Here is a 16,878-nt window from a genome sequence, read left to right on the forward strand (position 1 = left end):
CCAATTGAGAAGGAATCAACTGGAATTTGGAAAAAATATACACATCAGGATATTAATGATAAATGGATCTTTAAAGAACACGCAGACAGACAGATGGAGTGACAGTTAGGCGAGCAGCTGACTTCTTCACTTGGAGAAAGGATGACAGAATCTGCAGAACAATGCCTTCTGAATGCTGTGAGACAGGCTGAAACAGTATGCTCAGCAAAACTGTCTTTCAAGAAAAACATTATTCTGTGGAGAGGTTAAAACAAACTTAAAAGTTGATTCTTTAAGAATAACAATATTGAGAAACTTTTAGCAAGGAAAAAAAGGGAACAAAAAGTAAAGGTAAAAGGACCCACCGTATTGTGATGGTCAGAACATGGTAATCAGATAAAGACAGATGACAGAACAGTTATTTAAAACTAGTAAAAGATGTTCATTGTGATCTAAATAAGCGAGAAACATGTCTTGGAACTTGGCGTGTGTTTTCCGACTTACAGAAAAACTTTGAAGGTCAAAAGGGTGACCAGAGTAAGGTGACCTCCTTGATTAGATGTTGTCCTTGTTTTTCAGTGTTATTACACAATTTTATGACCAGTGGTGATAAATGCCTCAATGGCTGTCCCAAGTAATTAGACCAGTGAGCAGAGGGAAAATTCACAGCAGCAATGGGAGAGTTGAACATCTGGATAGAAAAATGTGGAAATCTTTCTGTATTGTGGGTCAAATCCAAGAGCAAAATCTAAAAAGTAATTGATATTTAAGATTCATAAAATTATCAATTTTGGAAAAACTGTAGATAACTTTTATTTTCTCTGAGAAGGTAGTAACTTTTTTACAAAAAAAAAAAAAAAAAAAAAAAAACCAAGAAAAAAAGAAAAGAAAAGAAATGAAGAAAGTATAATTTTCAATGTGCTTTCCAAATTTGCAACCATTGAATTGATATATTCTTGACTTTCACATGAATGTGATATTATACTCTTTCCCATTTTCATTGATTTGCCCCATTTTTGCTGAATTTAATAGCTATAAAATACATGTCTGCCAGTGACTCTTAATAGGCCAGTTGAAGAAACATGTTGAAGATATTAAGTGCAAGCAAAGGAATCCTAAAACTGAGACTTTCATTTCTAGTGGGCAGTCCTGACACCACAGCATGGTCTGCTGTGAAATCCAAATGGGGCAGCTTGTTGATTTCTTCAGTGTTAGTTTCCTTTGCATCATTTATTATATGTTTGCAGTGTACATATACACACCTTGTATACATGCATATGCATATACATATAGTACATATAGTGCATATACACACTGTCAATGGGACAGGTGATGGGAGATGTCATTCTGTATATGTTTCTCATACTGGTTAATAATAAAGCACTGTTGGCCAATAACAAAGGAAGATAGGAGGGACTAGGAGACAAGGAGAAAATAGGAAGTAGTAAGGAGGAGTCAAGATGGAGAGTCTGGAGAAAGCAGTATGCCACCGGCTCCCCGGTAAGAGAAATACATAGATCAGCACAAATGGGTTAATAATCAACACAGAGCTAGCCAATAAGAAACTAGTAACGGGCCAACAGGATTATATCTAATACAGAGTCTCTGTGTATTATTTGGGGCTGGCGGCGTGGCAGTGGGACCAGACCGGCAGCGGCAGGAGGAAAAACCGTACTCCTTACAGATGGCGCCCAACGTGGCTAGTAAGAACTTCCACTTAAAATTTAACAAAAGGTTAAAAAAGGGTTCCAGACTAATGTGGTTTGAGCAAGCCAGACCGCCTGAAACAGAGTACCAGGTGATCCTACATTCAAAACAGCTAAACAAAGCAGCCATTCAGACTACAGCCAGGATTTCTGCATCTTCTCAGGATCCCCCCCCATGACAGCGCCCCCTGTCACCAGGAAGTAGTTTGAAAGAACGACGCCCAAATTCCCAAATATTGTTTATAAATGTTTGTTTTCATTTAAATGGATTTGGTTATAAATGGTTAATGATCACAGCCAATTCTTTTTAAAGGTAAAAAGGGAATTATGGTATAGATATGAATACTTTGTTTTGGAATGGATTTTCATTTATTGATACAATTTAAGGTCAATTTTGTGATGTATATATTTCTCCTTTTGTTTAGGTATTGTGTTTATATAGTTCATTCAAAAAATATTGTATAATGTACTGCAGATTATAGATAATTACCTATGATAGTCAAAACTTAGAGTTAAGTTAGTTAGGTTTTCAAGATACACAGAGATGTATTTGAGATAAATAGGCATTCTTCAAACCTTTCAAAGACCTACAGAATATGGCATTTAAAGTGGTTTAGGGTTTTCGTGACAGTGAGACATAATTGCTCTTGGCAATACCACCTGCACCAGAAAGGAAGATGGGCATTGAAGAAATACATTATGAAGTTTGCTTCCAATATGGCAAGACTAGCCATTTGGACAAGATACTGCTCTTGTCTGGACTGTTTGACTTTATGCTGTATAAACTGGACATGCAGGACCCGCAGAAAAGTGACTGATGATTCAAGATGGACATTGCTACAGAGTTCCTGCTTCATGGAAGAGTCTGCGAGACAGTATACAGGACACAGAGAAAAGTGACTGATAAACTGCCAATACAAGAAGACAGTTTAAAGTTTCCTGCGTTGTTAAAGAGTCTGCTAGACACACTATGGCCTATGGGCTAAAGATGGAAGATTACAAAAGAACTTCAGGTGACTGAGAAGGCAAGATGTCTCTGTCATTTCTAGAGTTTACATATTATCCTTCTGTGGTCTTTGAGGGAGTTGAAGACAGATAGTTAAGGTTATAGTTTTCTTAGTATTAAAGATAAGTTACTTAAACTTTAGACACAAAGATGGGATAGATGATGAAATATTTTCTTAAATCTTGCTAAATGTTAATGGACTAAATAATGTTAACTGTGATTCTTATTTGATAACTGTTATGTGATATATTTTGCTATGTTAAGGTTAAAACCCTTCTTTTTATTTAAACAGAAAAGAGGAGATGATGGGAGATGCCATTATGTATATATGTTTCTCATACTGGTTAATAATAAAGCACTGTTGGCCAATAGGAAAGGAAGATAGGAGGGACTAGGAGACAAGGAGGAAATAGGAAGTAGTAAGGAGGAGTCAAGATGGAGAGTCTGAAGAAAGCAGTATGCCGCCGGCTCCCTGGTAAGAGAAATACGTAGATCAGCAGAAATGGGTTAATAACTAAGGCAGAGCTAGCCAATAAGAAACTAGTAACTGGCCAACAGGATTATATCAAATACAGAGTCTCTGTGTATTATTTGGGGCTGGCATGGCAGCAGGACAAGACCAGGCGGCGGCAGGAGGAAAAACCATACTCGATACAGACAGGGGTGGGGAGATGTCACAGCAGTTAATGATATGTATTGCTCTTTCAAAAGACTAAAATTTGGCATCAAAATGGTGGCTAACAACTGACTGTAACTCCAGATCCAGGTGATCTGGCACCGTCTTCTGGCTTCTTAGGTACCTGTACACATGCAACACACACACATATACACACTAAAATAATTTCTTTTTGAAAGACTCTGATCTAAGGCTGTTGTTCTTCAGAAGTATAGTTCAAACTTAGGGGAAAACCTTTGAGGAAGAAAACTTTATAGTTGTCAGCAAATCTCCAATACTCAATTCAGTAGGGTTCAGTAGGGGAGTTTCGTAACTAAAACAAAACCAATTGTCATGACTTCTTTTAGCAGAACTTAATAATTCTTGCCTTTAACTGTGACTAAATATTTCTTCTAATACCATAATGCTATCATAGAACCTTAATACATATCTTGAACTCTGACATGCTCATATCATTCCCCTCAGGTTGCTGATACCACATCAGTCCCAAGACCTTTTAATGTCTTGCCTGTGAAAACAAAATGGAGTCACATTGGCTTCCATGTTCTCCTGTTTGATTTGGAAAATCTTGTGGAATTACTGCTGCCCACCCCCATCAGTGAAGTTGACCATTCTGGGTCATTCTATGGAAGTGACATCTTGAGGAGAGCCAAGAGCACAGTAGAGAAGAAGACATTGACAATGAGAAGAAACAAAGCTTCGTGTAGCTCTCTCCAGGCTGAGGCACAAGCCAAGCCCAGTGGGGACATCCTTCCCCCTGGGGATAATACAAGTAAATTTCCAGAGGAGAGTGATGGCATTAAAAGACAGAAGAAAATGAAGAGCTCTAAAAAGGCATGCCCTAAGCCATCCAGAAAGGTTGATGCCAACCTCACAATAGACATGGCAAAATTGTTTCTGTCTTGTGTTTTGCCATGGGGAGTAGATAAAGAGTTAGACAGCCTCTGTACTAGGCATCTCAGCATCTTCAAGCTGCAAGGTCCTGTGTCTTTGGGACTTGCTTCAAATGAAAACCTCTTCTCCCTGATGTTACCTGGATGGGATGCATGCAGTACTGAAATGAAGGAGTACTCAGGAGTAAATCTGTTCTCCAAAAAAGTTCTAGAGTTGTCAAATAAATACACAGCCACTCTTCCGAACCAGACTGGAATTCCCAGAAGTCCAGACAATCACTATGATACCTTGCAACAATCAGATATTATAGTGTATTTACTGAGCAGACTCTTTTTAGTTAATAAGTTAGTCAACATGCCTTTGGATTTGGCTTGTGAAACTGACAGGTAAGAAATGCCAGAGAGACTGATGACTCCAGTAGAGACATCAAAGATTTTATGGTCATTCTCTGTGTTCAACCTACTCATTTTTCTTCAGAGATGATGTGAAAGATGCTTTAAAAAGTTGGGGAACTTTAAAATTCAGGACACTTTAAAAAAAATTTCTCCATTAGTTCTTTGGGTTGGGGGGATAATTGTGTGTCTGTATGTTTTAATATTCATTCATTTAGGTTAAGGAGATGTCTTGATTTCATGCAAACATGGAGACCTGAGACTGAGTCTCAGGTACACCACATGAAAGCAAGGTGTGGGTGTGGGCCTCTAACCCCAACCATGGAGATGCAGAGGGAGGTAGATCTCTAGAAATGGCTGGCCAGTTATTCTAACACAGTTGATGAGCTCTGGGATCAGTAAGAGGACTTGTCTCAAAATAGGTCAAGGGAGATACTTAGTAGCATTGACCTTTGACCTCTATATGCATACACATACACACACTTGAATACACACATAAACACAAAAGTAAAATTAGAAATAATATTAGTTTACTCAACAAATATCCATTATATTCATATGTGCTAGAAAAGCCAGAAGGTTAGATGTTTAGTGAAGGCATAGATGGATTGACATATACATACAGACAGACAGACAGACATACATATGTGTATAAGCACACAAGTACATAGCTTATAGTCTATTTTACATGGTGTGAGTTAGGTATGAACAAGTAATTCTTAAATAGGTGTTTATGATGGTTGGAAATTTTATCTCTTAACTCATACCACAAGTTGTGCTTTATGTATTCAGATAGGAGTGGTGTGATTGTGCACAGGTTGTGTCCTATAGGAGGCATAGCTCACCAGTAATGGATGGCAGTTCTAGTTTAATGCTTGACAGTTGCTATATCCCTTTACTACATAAATGATTATATTTTTAAAATTCTGATTCAATTAAATTGAATTCTGTCCACCAAATACTTATTAAAGTATGTCTGCAGCTTATGACTTACAGAAGATGGAGAAAATAGACATTGACTGAGGCTGGGGCTCATTCAAATAATAATAATAATAGTAATAATAATAATAATCTCTACACATGAAACAATAAGGACTGCTGAGATAAGGGAAGAAGGGGGCAAGGAGAAACGTGTGTGGCGTGAGTGGTAGGGGTGAGAGGGTGAGCGAGACCATGTTGCTGTTAAAGGACAGAAATCGACCTGCTTGATGCGGGGTGGGGGTGGGGGCTCTCTGCAATCTGCTTCATAAGAGCTCGAGTCAACGGTCTCTGCCCCAGCTGCTCCATGACAGAGCTCCTGCCCTCCAGTGCTTCCAGTCTGATGGGAGTCCAGACAGACCCCATAAACTTCTGTGCTGCTGTGTCACAGGTGTTTAATGTCTAGTTTTCTTGCATTGACAGGGAGAAAATAGAAATGGGGGAGAGTCTGCTTCACATGCACAATTTGACTCTCTTTTCTTTTGTTCATCGTGAATGCACAAATCCTACCCACTGCTGCATACTTCACAACAACAAAATTAAGATAGACTTAAAGCAACCTTTCCTCTTTCTCATACTAAACGTTTATACAACAATACAGTGTGATTAAACTATATTATCAGTATTGAGCCTGAAAACCAAGAATAGAGCCCTGTATCCCCTGTGACACTACTGTGTGATTTTGGCTAGCCATTTCACCTGCCTAGACTTCAATTTCCTCATTTACAAAGTTAGCTGGGGAATGACTGATGTTAAGAATTCTTCAAATTCTCCAGATCTTGAGTTGCCATCCTCCCCCCACACACACACACACACACACACACACACACACACACACACACACACACACACAGGACTATGATTCCACCAGGAGGATGCAGGGCAGAGGTTTATTTTTAATACAGATTCTGGGGTCCTGTGGGTTCAGGGGCTTTCAGCATGCTTACCAGTAAAGTGTCTTAAAAAAAAATAACCATAATACTATCTATGCTTAAAAAAAAAAAAAAATCAAAAACCAAACGAAAACCAAACAAGCAAACAAAAAGAAACTGCCCATTAAAATATTGAGTGTGGTGGTGCATGCCTTTAACCTTAGTACTCCACACAGAGGCAGAAGAAAGGTCAGGCTGACCTTTAGTCTATATGGGAAGTTCTGGGGCAGCCAAGGCTACATAGTGAAACTCAAACTCAAAACAAAGCAAAGCCCCAACTGTCCATTCAATGAACTTTGGAACAGAGGTGTCAGAAGGAGAACTTTTTCTAAGCCAGCTCTTCTTAGTTTGATCTACTGGGGCCAGGATATTATGTTTTATTGAGAAATTAAAGTAATGTATTACTGGATATGTCATGTCAAAAACTTCCAACAAATTTGTTTATCTTGCCAACACTTTATTATAGCTGTGCAGACTGTGAAATCCCTGTGTGCTTCCCAACAGGGTGTGTGACTGCACTGAATTCTGAAGACACAGTCTGTGGCAGCATCTCTGACAATGTCAGGAACAATGACCCAGCACAGAACCTGATGGTGCCTGGGAGAGTTCCCTGGTGGATGGCAAGATCAACCTTGGAATTCTTAAACCAGTCATAGCAGCCAGGCACCTTGCTCTACAGTAGCAAGACATCTCCTATAAAAGGGCCACAGTTCATTCTGATGAGCTAAGATTTGAAGTTCAGTTGAGAATGTAGATAGATCAAAGTTGAGAAATCAAGTGTAAAAGACAATGATGAAAATAATTCATGTTCAGTCCCCAATCTGCTAAGCATGTGTCTTCAGTTTATCAAAGAGTTTACCATACTTTTAAAGTAATACCCTGTATAACATTTTTCTCAGCAGACCCTTCAAAGTGGAGTCTGTACACAACAAGGGAAAATTCCCTGGAAGTGATATTTTGAATATATCAAGTTTCTATGGTCACCTAAGAAATGGTAAGAGAGTTCATGACATGGATATTATCTGGTGTACTTTTTTCCTATGAAATAAAATAATAGTTCTATAACTGGGTAGCAATGTCTTAAATAAGTAACACTGTAAAATGCATAGATTGCATCTACAGGTCTCTAGATGCCAAAGTAACTGAGACTTCTCAGTAAATGAAATGTTTGGATAGTAAAGTTCTGTGTGATTTATTAGAAGATTGATTGTATCCATAGCTTTATTACTCCCTCCCAAAAGCTACTATCAGAGAGTTTTCTTGCTATTTCAGGAAGTTATTTTTATGTGTGTAACAGTCTCAAATTTTCCTGAGTAATCGTCTCAGCCTTTAGATTGTATTTTGATGCCAAATAGCCTATGCATCTCCCAAGTCTTAGCATCCTAGGGACCTCTCCCTCAATCCGACTTCTCAGGTCCAGATCTTTGATGCCATTGTTTCACATTTCCTTCAGCTAATAACCCATGTCTAAGCTTTCAGTCATCCCAGAGTCTGATGCTTCTGATTACCTGTGGCCATGCCCTGTGTGTGAACCTTCACTCTGATGTGTTTCTGAATGGCTACAATAGGTCTCCACTTCTCCCCCTGCTCTTACATTCTATTTCCAAGCAGGTCTTCTCTCTCTCTCTCTCTCTCTCTCTCTCTCTCTCTCTCTCTCTCTCTCTCGCTTCTTTTTCACTTGAGATGTAAGTTACATCATTTCCCTAATCCCAAGATCCTGCCAAAGTCATCACACACCCACACATCGTGTCCTGGTTCAGAATGAGGTTGCACCCACTTTTGTCTCTTTATCCTTAAAGGTCTTGAGATCTCAGCATTGCTTCCGCCTTTGCCTGGATTGTTCCTTCTTCTGGTGTCCACAGACCTACCTACTGTCTTTCTATTATCTTCATCCTCCAAGTTTTACTCCAATGCCCCACCTCCTCTCTATAATGTCCCACCTCTTACCCTGCTGTATCACTCTCCATAGTTTTCACTAATAATGATATTTTTCACTTCTTTGACAGTCTCATTCACTATTATGTCTAGTGTCTAGAAAGAATTGTGCAATTGTTCTGGATTAGTGTATAATGAAATTAACAAATGAGTAGACTTAAAGGATACATGCTGACTAGAACAATGTTGGAGAGATGAATGAAATCCAGCTCTGTAGATTACTATGTATACATCCTTGACAATGTCTTTTACTTTTGTTAAGTCCCTATTTAAAATGAGAACAAGGTTCCTGGCCCGAAGCAATGCTACCTCTGCAGCTAAACACAGCTGACCTGTGATGTACAGTGGCTCTGCAGGATGATTAAAAAGAAAATTAAGGTTCAGTCTAGGAGAACATTCAATTATGGTGGCCTGGTGTGTTCCAAAATTCTGTTACTGGTTTGCATTAGAAATTTCATTGGATGTATAAAAATCCCTATGTATTAAAAGTATAAGAAGTTGCTTTTATCCTCAGGAAAAATAGGGTTTCTAAAGATCAGGTGAATCAATGACAGTCAGACTGCTGATAACCAGAGAGACAGCTTTGGCTTGCAGATGTGACTCTTCCCTCCCTTTCGTCCCCTCTTCATCAAATCACTCTTCATTCATGTGCCTTTGACAACACCCTTTCCAGGTAGCCCCTGACTTCTTAGTATGTAGATGCTCTTAATAGGGACACTTGCTTAGTTTGATTTTTTTTTTTTTTGTAAGACTAGGCAAGGATTTGAATTTAGGGTTTAACATGTAAACTCCTATAAAGAGGGAATAACTAACCAGATCCAAGGGTGTTCCTGCTTCTCCTGTGGTTCTACAGTGAACAGCCTTGAGAGCTAGTGTTACTACTGAGTCATATTGGTGTTTGGGTTCCACTTTTTAACCAATAAGGTTAAGTTAGAGGGCCTGGGATATGATTGGGTAGGTAAAATGCTTGCTATGCAATTATGAGGACTGGAGTTCACGTCCCCAGAACTTACATAAAATCCAGAGATGGAAACAAATAATAGAAGTCCAAGTGCTGGTGAACGGGAGACAGTAGGATCCCTGAAGCTTATGGGCTATGCATCCTAGTCAATCAGTGAGCTCCAGGTTCAACGAGAGGCTCTGCTGCAAAAACTATAGTGGAGAGCAATCAAGGAAGACACTCGATGTCCAACTCAGACCTCCATAGGTACACATATATCTCTCTCACACACACACATGCACACATACACAGAGAGAGGGAGAGAGAGAGAGAGAGAGAGAGAGAGAGTTGAAATTTGAGACATATATACCTTTTTTCATAAAAGACAGAAATGAGATGAGTGGAGGGGTATAGGAAAAGACTCACTTCTTGGCAATTGATTTTTACATCCAAACCCTGGAAAATGAAATAAAACCAGAGTTCTCATTTTCAAGGTTTGACAGGAACCAGTGCCCACTCCTGTTAGCAGAAATGGTGACTGAGTAATGCTGACAAGGCTGGGATGTTTTCTTTTCATCTTTACTCCTGAAGTTGCAATTAATTCTATGACTCCCTGACATTGCCAAGAAAAGTTGGCTCTGGTATCTCTATCATATTAAAATTTTAACATCGCATTAAAGCATACTGTGAAGTGCCCCACGATGCCAGTAAGTAGTTACAGTTGAGACCAAGCCTAAGCTTTGAAGGTGAGTCACAAGGTCAGCAAGATGAGAGAGGAAAAGAGAAGCGAGATCAAAAGAAAGCTTCTTCTGCGCATGTGGAAGTAAGGGAAGTGTGCTCAGAACGAGGCCGCTCTGGGACACAGGTCTGTGCATTGTGATTGGTTACTTCATACTCTTAATACACACTCGTTTAGAAAAAAACCCAAAGCAGTAGTCAAGCATTTATTATTGACATTTTTTATGTTCTTAATTTGCTTTATGCCCAGTGTGTTTGCTCCATCACCATTCTTTGATAACTAATATAATTTAACATACACACATGCATACAGAATACCATATATGTAATTTGTAATACATATATATGTGTAATTTGTTTCCATATAGGATGATTGATAGAAAATACAATGGATAAAAACTAATCTCAATAATTGTTACTAGGATGTTAAACATGAATTAATACCTTAATTTTAGGATACAGGTTTAACTGTGATTTTCCCACTGTGGAAAGCCTCCATCAGGCTTCTCTACTTTCTATCAGGACCTGAGACCTGCACGATGTGTTCACTCATCAGAAAGCCTTAAGTGATTGATTTTTTTCATTTAGATGATTATATATATATATATATATATATATATATATATATTATCAATTAATAAAAAGGCACTTTTATTTTTTTATTAATTGCTCTTTTGGGTGGTAAACTGTCAATATCTGTATGGATCAATGAACACAGAACAAGCCCTTCCTCACGTTTAGAACTTCCGACCAGATTGAAGGCAAAGACAGAAAGGGTATTGAAGAGGACAGCCTTAGAAGAAATAATGCCTCACACCCAGCATGAAGCATTGGTATTTCAGCCATCAGTAAGAGATAAATGGCTGGACGAGGACCAGCCAATATAGTCTCTTATATTACCTGTGGTGGGTGCTGACTCGAGGCAAGCCCTAGCTCTCTGTATGAGGAGGTAAGAAACAGAAAAATCTGGTGCTTTGTCTTAATGAAACAAAGAGGTAGAAAGATGAATTAAGTATAAAAATAAGCATGCTTTGACAGTATCTGAGTCCATCTAATTACTCTGGCTGTATCTGAAAGTCATCTGAAATACTTTCCTGCAGTGCTACTGGCTGCCCATTTTCATTCTTGGACCTGCTAAATCACACTACCTGAAAGGTTGAACCTGATCATTGACGTTTGTAGAAGCAAGCTTCTCCAGGTGGTATTATTGTGCAGACAGCGTGAGTGAGCTGCATTAATAAAATGAATTCTCTGCATTTCTAGGTAGGAATGACTATCACATACCTGAGGTTGACATCTCACTTTTGAAGCTAATCTCCTGCTGGAGAGACCAGGCTGTACAGGTATGACATCTTCCACATGCTTCATGCTATCAGAGGAGATTCCTGTTACTAAGGTTTATTGAGTCCCCTCTATCCTGTGAATGCAAGTAGGCAGTTATTCTTACCCTGCAAGATAGCTTTCTAGAATATTCTCTTCATTAAGCTCAAAGAATAGACAGAGATCGGTCAAAGCATAGCAACACCACATAAGGAGACACAAAGGTGAGTGCAGAAAGGAGTGGCCTTGGGAGGTGGGCTCATCTTAGCAGAGGTAACTCCTTGCCTTACGTGAATTGTCTTGGGAGTAGAATTAGTTACTATTTGCTTTGTGACTTGAATTGGCTTTTTTTCTGAGGAATTTCCTTAGATGAAATCAGCTGATTTAGAGAGAAGCTTTGTACGATGTCCTTTTCACATCATTCTTACAATTTCTTTGGGTCCCTGGTGGCTGCTGGTGGCTCTGAACATTGCACAAGTTTTCTGTACCATTTGAGAAACATGAAAAGAGCTTCATTAGATAAAATAATTAAAAACCCCTCCCAAGTGCCCTCCCGGAATCTTGCATTTTCAAAACAGTGCAAGGCTGGTGTTTGCACCAGACCTTTTATTTATTACATTTTTTATTGCTATTAATTTACAGCTTCATGCATGTGTGTCATAAACACTGACCAATCTAACCTCCAAGCCTCTACCACTCTTGTCCACCCCGCCTCCTCTCCATAGATCTCCCTCTCATGTTCCTGCCTGTTTGTTTGGTTTTGTGACCTGATAGATTAATCAGGGCCATCTGTGTGACCATGGGTGTGCAGCCTGTTGGAGCTTGTTGGGTTCAGCTATGGGCACACAAGTGAAAACAGTGATGTCCCTCTCCCAGAATCTACCGATAGCTAATAGTTCAGAAGTGAAAGATGAAGGCCTTAAGCCTCTCCCACTATCCTGACTGATCGTTGATAGGGCCGGTCAAAGTGTGGGCTATGGACCCAGTGCAGATAACCACAGTTGATACTTGTTTGGGTCTAGGGAATGGCATCTTGTAGTCTACCACCTATCTTTTGGCTTGCTGCATTTGCTCTTTTGCAATGTTGCTGGAGCCCTAGGGGATGATATCGATAACTTGTTTAAGACTGGGTTTACATCCACAGTGTGGGCATCTCTGAGTCTCTGCATCATTACTGTTACTCATAAGGAGAGATGTTTCATGTTACCTCCAGCAGAATTGGATGGTATTATTTATGGAAAAACTCAAAGTTTTTATTTTTTTAACAAGACTACTAACAGTTTGGAATGGTATTATATATTATAAGCATATAATCATTGATATAATGAAAGTAAAAACTGCTCCAGGTAACTGAAGCAATACAAGCTGTCCTGTTGGCTGAAGTTCAACAGCACATGAAGCGTCTGAGAAATGAACCCGTTAGTAGTCAACCTGACCCGGTGGCAGAGCTCACCATCTGTGAGAGGATGGGGATCTCGTCGAAGGTGGGGTGGACCGAAGAAATAGAGCTACCATGTGTGGGAAACTCCTCCCCTCTGAAAAGTAAGTGAGCAGTTTACCTGTTTGCTCTTTCAATGGAGCTCTCCTACTACTTAGAATGAATGGGCTGGAGAGTACGAGCTTGCAGTGTATCATTTCCTCAGGAATGGAACCACACACTCCATTTCTGACCTATCCTATCAATGGTTTTTTCATATCATTACCAAGCTATTAAAGAACATCTGAGTCTACTGTAGCTCTAGGTACTTTATAGAAGGAAAGTTGTGTCATAAAAGAGTGGGGGGTTGCCACTGAAGACCTGAGTTCTAATCTCTAGCACTCTCATAAATATCTGGCCTCAGCAGTATGCATCTATAACCCTGAAGAGAATATAGGGCTCCATCATGGATGTTCCAACTCTCATAAGAAAGGAAATCACCAGGTTTCTTGAATAATCTGTACAAGGTACATATGGGAAGCACCAGGAATCAAGGGATGTGGAACTTAAGTGATGTGTTTTTGAACTCCATGATTTTGCAAATTACTCATTTTACAGTGTATTCTGACATTTCATGGTGTGTATTTCATCTGACGTCTTAATATTTACACATCTGTACTTTAGGTAAGGGTGGATCACCATATCTGAGTTTACATTTTCCTACTAAGTACATTCTGATTTTCTGAATTGCTTTAGTAAGAAATTGTATAAAAATGCATTTCAGAGTACAACACTTTTATTATCATTTATTTTCTCTTGTTTTATGTGTGTGGCTTTTGCCTGCATGTATGTGTGTGCATTGTGTGAAGTCCACGCCTAAAAAAGGCCAGAAGAGGCCACTGGACACCCTAGAACTGGAGTCACAAGGGGTTATAAGCTGCTGTATAGGTGCAGTGAATTAAACTTGGGTCCTCTGAATGAGTAGCCAGTGATTTTAATTGTTGAGCCACCTCTCCAGACCAAGACTTGTTTTAAATATGGCTAAGGTTTCTTCCCATTCTTTAATATGGATGGGAGGTTTATCCACATTTATATATATGTATGTATATATGTATATATATATGTGTGTGTGTGTGTATGTGTGTGTTATACATATATATTTATTATATATACATATACATATATATATAGCCAGACATCACCCAATTCAGTCTGCTTTCTGTATTAAGTTCTTCAAATTTTGCATGACATCATTCTCCAATTGCCCACAATTGCTCTTCGCCCCTTTTTCCAGAATGACACTCTCAGGTGGAAGTGTGTGTGTGTGTGTGTGTGTGTGTGTGTGTGTGTGTGTGTGTGTGTGTGATGGGGGTTGTTGGTCCTCAGGTATTGACTATCTTCCACAGGCTTTGATCCCCAGTGGATGGCACTGTTTTGGAAGGACATGGAACCTTTACAACCTTTATTTTTAACTCAGTCCATCACTTTGCATCTGCTCTCTGCTTCTTTTCTTTTACACATTAGCAATTACAAAGCAACAAAAACCCAGATACTTGATAAGGCAGCAGAAATAAGACCCTCTAGACCATTAGTTCTCAACATGTGATTGTAACCCCTTTGGGAATCCAAGGACCCTTTCACAAGGGTCACATATCAGATATTCTGCATATGAGATATTTATATTACAATTAGTAACAGTGGCAAAATTGCAGTTATGAAGTAGGAAATAAATAATGTTATGATTGGAGGTCACCATGATATGAGAAACTGTGTTAAAGGATTGCAGCATTAGCAAGGTAGAGAACCATTTCTTTAGACAAAATCAATCAATATATATTAATTCCTAATCTCTGCAAAGTTTTGAGTGTGGACTGTTATTATCCATTACACCAGCAGTGCACTTGATTGTAAAAGTTTTACTCTGGAATATAAATTTATGCTTATGTAGATTTCAGTGGTTAAAAAAATATCTAAGAAGTTTTGCTGAAAATGCCAACCAGTAAATGTTAAAAATATAGAACTTTTAGCATGAACATGTTAGCTGAAATGAATAAACAATGGGTGTGTCGTAAGAATAGTAAACTTTCATGGGTATCCATTAAAATATTCAATGGACTATCTTATTTAAATGTCAAGATATTCATGTTTCAGGTAGATATCGACTCTAATAAGTAAAAGTGAGTGGCATCTATAATACATCCTATACTTTCTCAAAGACACTGGAGGTAGTTTGAGCTTGATGGATGCCCTGTCTAATTTTCAACTCCACATAAAACTGAGACACCTCACCATTTAGCCTTTGTACCTACAAGCTCTGCTGAATTCCTTTGCTTTTCTGGCCTTTGTGAATTGTCTTAAAGATTCCACTAACCCTTGAAAAACAGTCTTCTGCTTTCTAAAAGTTGTTTCACTTCCTACAGAGTATGAATGATACTGATGTTTTCCATGGTATTATATGCAAATATGGAAATTTTGTCATCTTTTTAAACCCGAGTCATTAGAATCCTAGCCTGGCCCAGCTGTCCAGAGATACTGGTGTCAAGGAATGGAGCTAAGTATTTCCTTGATAAAGGTTTGCAAGCACCATGGAATTGATTGTCTTCCACATGCCCATTTAAATTTATTGACAAAGAAAAAGTGATCTAGACTCCCTTGCTGAAATCAATGTGTTTTGTGCTATTGTTCTCTGGAACTGAGTCCTGCCCCCTGACACAGATCATTCAGAAACAAGGATGGGGCCAATCTGTCTTTTTCTCTCTCAGTGCCTAAAGCACTCTTTCACCTACTAGCCAGTCGGAAGTACTTATTGAGTAGATGAATAAACAGATGAGCAGTGGAAATTTTTTTTTCTGAAGATTCAGCCAACTCCTAGTTAGTAAGAAAGGGCAAGGATGGGACAGGCCAGTTGATCTCTGTGCTTTAGCAGTCAGGATTGATCTTAATACACACTGAAGTTTGTGTTTTTCCCAAGGCATCATCCAAGGGGATTCACATACACACACAAACACACACACACACACACACACACACACATACACACTTCCACACATAGGAACACAAACACAGAGACACATGGTTCTGGATAACCACTCTTCCTAATACTTACTCATGTGTCTATTTGCCACTATTTGTTTATAAATACCTATTTTGCCATGATCTTCAGTTTGATAGAGTATGACCCCCAACCTGGCCTGCTTCTCCTCTCATTTATCATTAAACTATACCTCAATGTTGGTTTCTCAATGACCAGTCTAACCCTGTGCTGTGCCAACCCCAGGAATTTCTGGCTTGTTGTGATCTCTTGTCTCTACTTCTCTTGTTCAACTAACATAGAACATTTACAGCCTGTGAGGCTTGGGTCAGCATATTTTGGCCTCCTTGTGTTTCTAAGATGACCTTGAACTGTTTTTTTTTTCCAGATTTATTTTTATTGATGTGTCTCTGAGTGTATGTGCATGTCATGAATGCAATGCAAGAGCAGGTACCTATAAAGGCCAGAAGAGGGTGTGAGTCCCTTGGAGCTAGAGTCACAGATGTTTATGAACTTTTATTGTGGATGCTATGAACCATTTTGTTATGAGTAGTTTTTCTGCCATCTGGTCCCACAGCCATGCCAGCCCCAAATAACACACAGAGGCAATGTATTAGATATAAAGCCTGTTGGCCTGTTACTAGCATTTCGTATTGTCTATCTCTGTCTTAAATATTAACCATTTCTATCAATCTAAGTGTTTCCATGTAGTCTTATCTTATCAGAGAGAGGGTCCAGACCTTCTTGACCCTCCTCTACTACATCTCCCAGAATCCTCTTTGTCTCCAAGCCCCGCCTATCTTGCCTTTCTTTTTGACAACAGTGCTTTATTCGTTAACCAATAAGAGAAACATATTTACAGAATGACATCTCCCATCAAACTGAGATCCTCTCCAAGTCTTGCAAATATTCTTAACCACTGAACTACCTCTCC

General features: G+C 39.1%; 1 protein-coding gene across 1 annotated transcript in view; it reads left to right on the top strand.

Annotated features, from left to right (window-relative positions):
• Wdr72 (WD repeat domain 72) overlaps positions 1 to 16,878 on the top strand; it is a 161,519-nt gene that overhangs the window by 83,824 nt on the left and 60,817 nt on the right. Inside the window, exons 15-18 of the mRNA XM_051197946.1 lie at positions 3,833 to 4,647; positions 7,466 to 7,557; positions 11,440 to 11,519; positions 12,843 to 13,038. Of these exons, the coding sequence (XP_051053903.1) occupies positions 3,833 to 4,647; positions 7,466 to 7,557; positions 11,440 to 11,519; positions 12,843 to 13,038 (1,183 nt within the window). The remainder of the gene's footprint in view (positions 1 to 3,832; positions 4,648 to 7,465; positions 7,558 to 11,439; positions 11,520 to 12,842; positions 13,039 to 16,878) is intronic.

This window comes from Phodopus roborovskii, unplaced genomic scaffold, assembly GCF_943737965.1.
Source record: "Phodopus roborovskii unplaced genomic scaffold, PHOROB, whole genome shotgun sequence".
NCBI classification, from domain to species: Eukaryota; Metazoa; Chordata; class Mammalia; order Rodentia; family Cricetidae; genus Phodopus; species Phodopus roborovskii.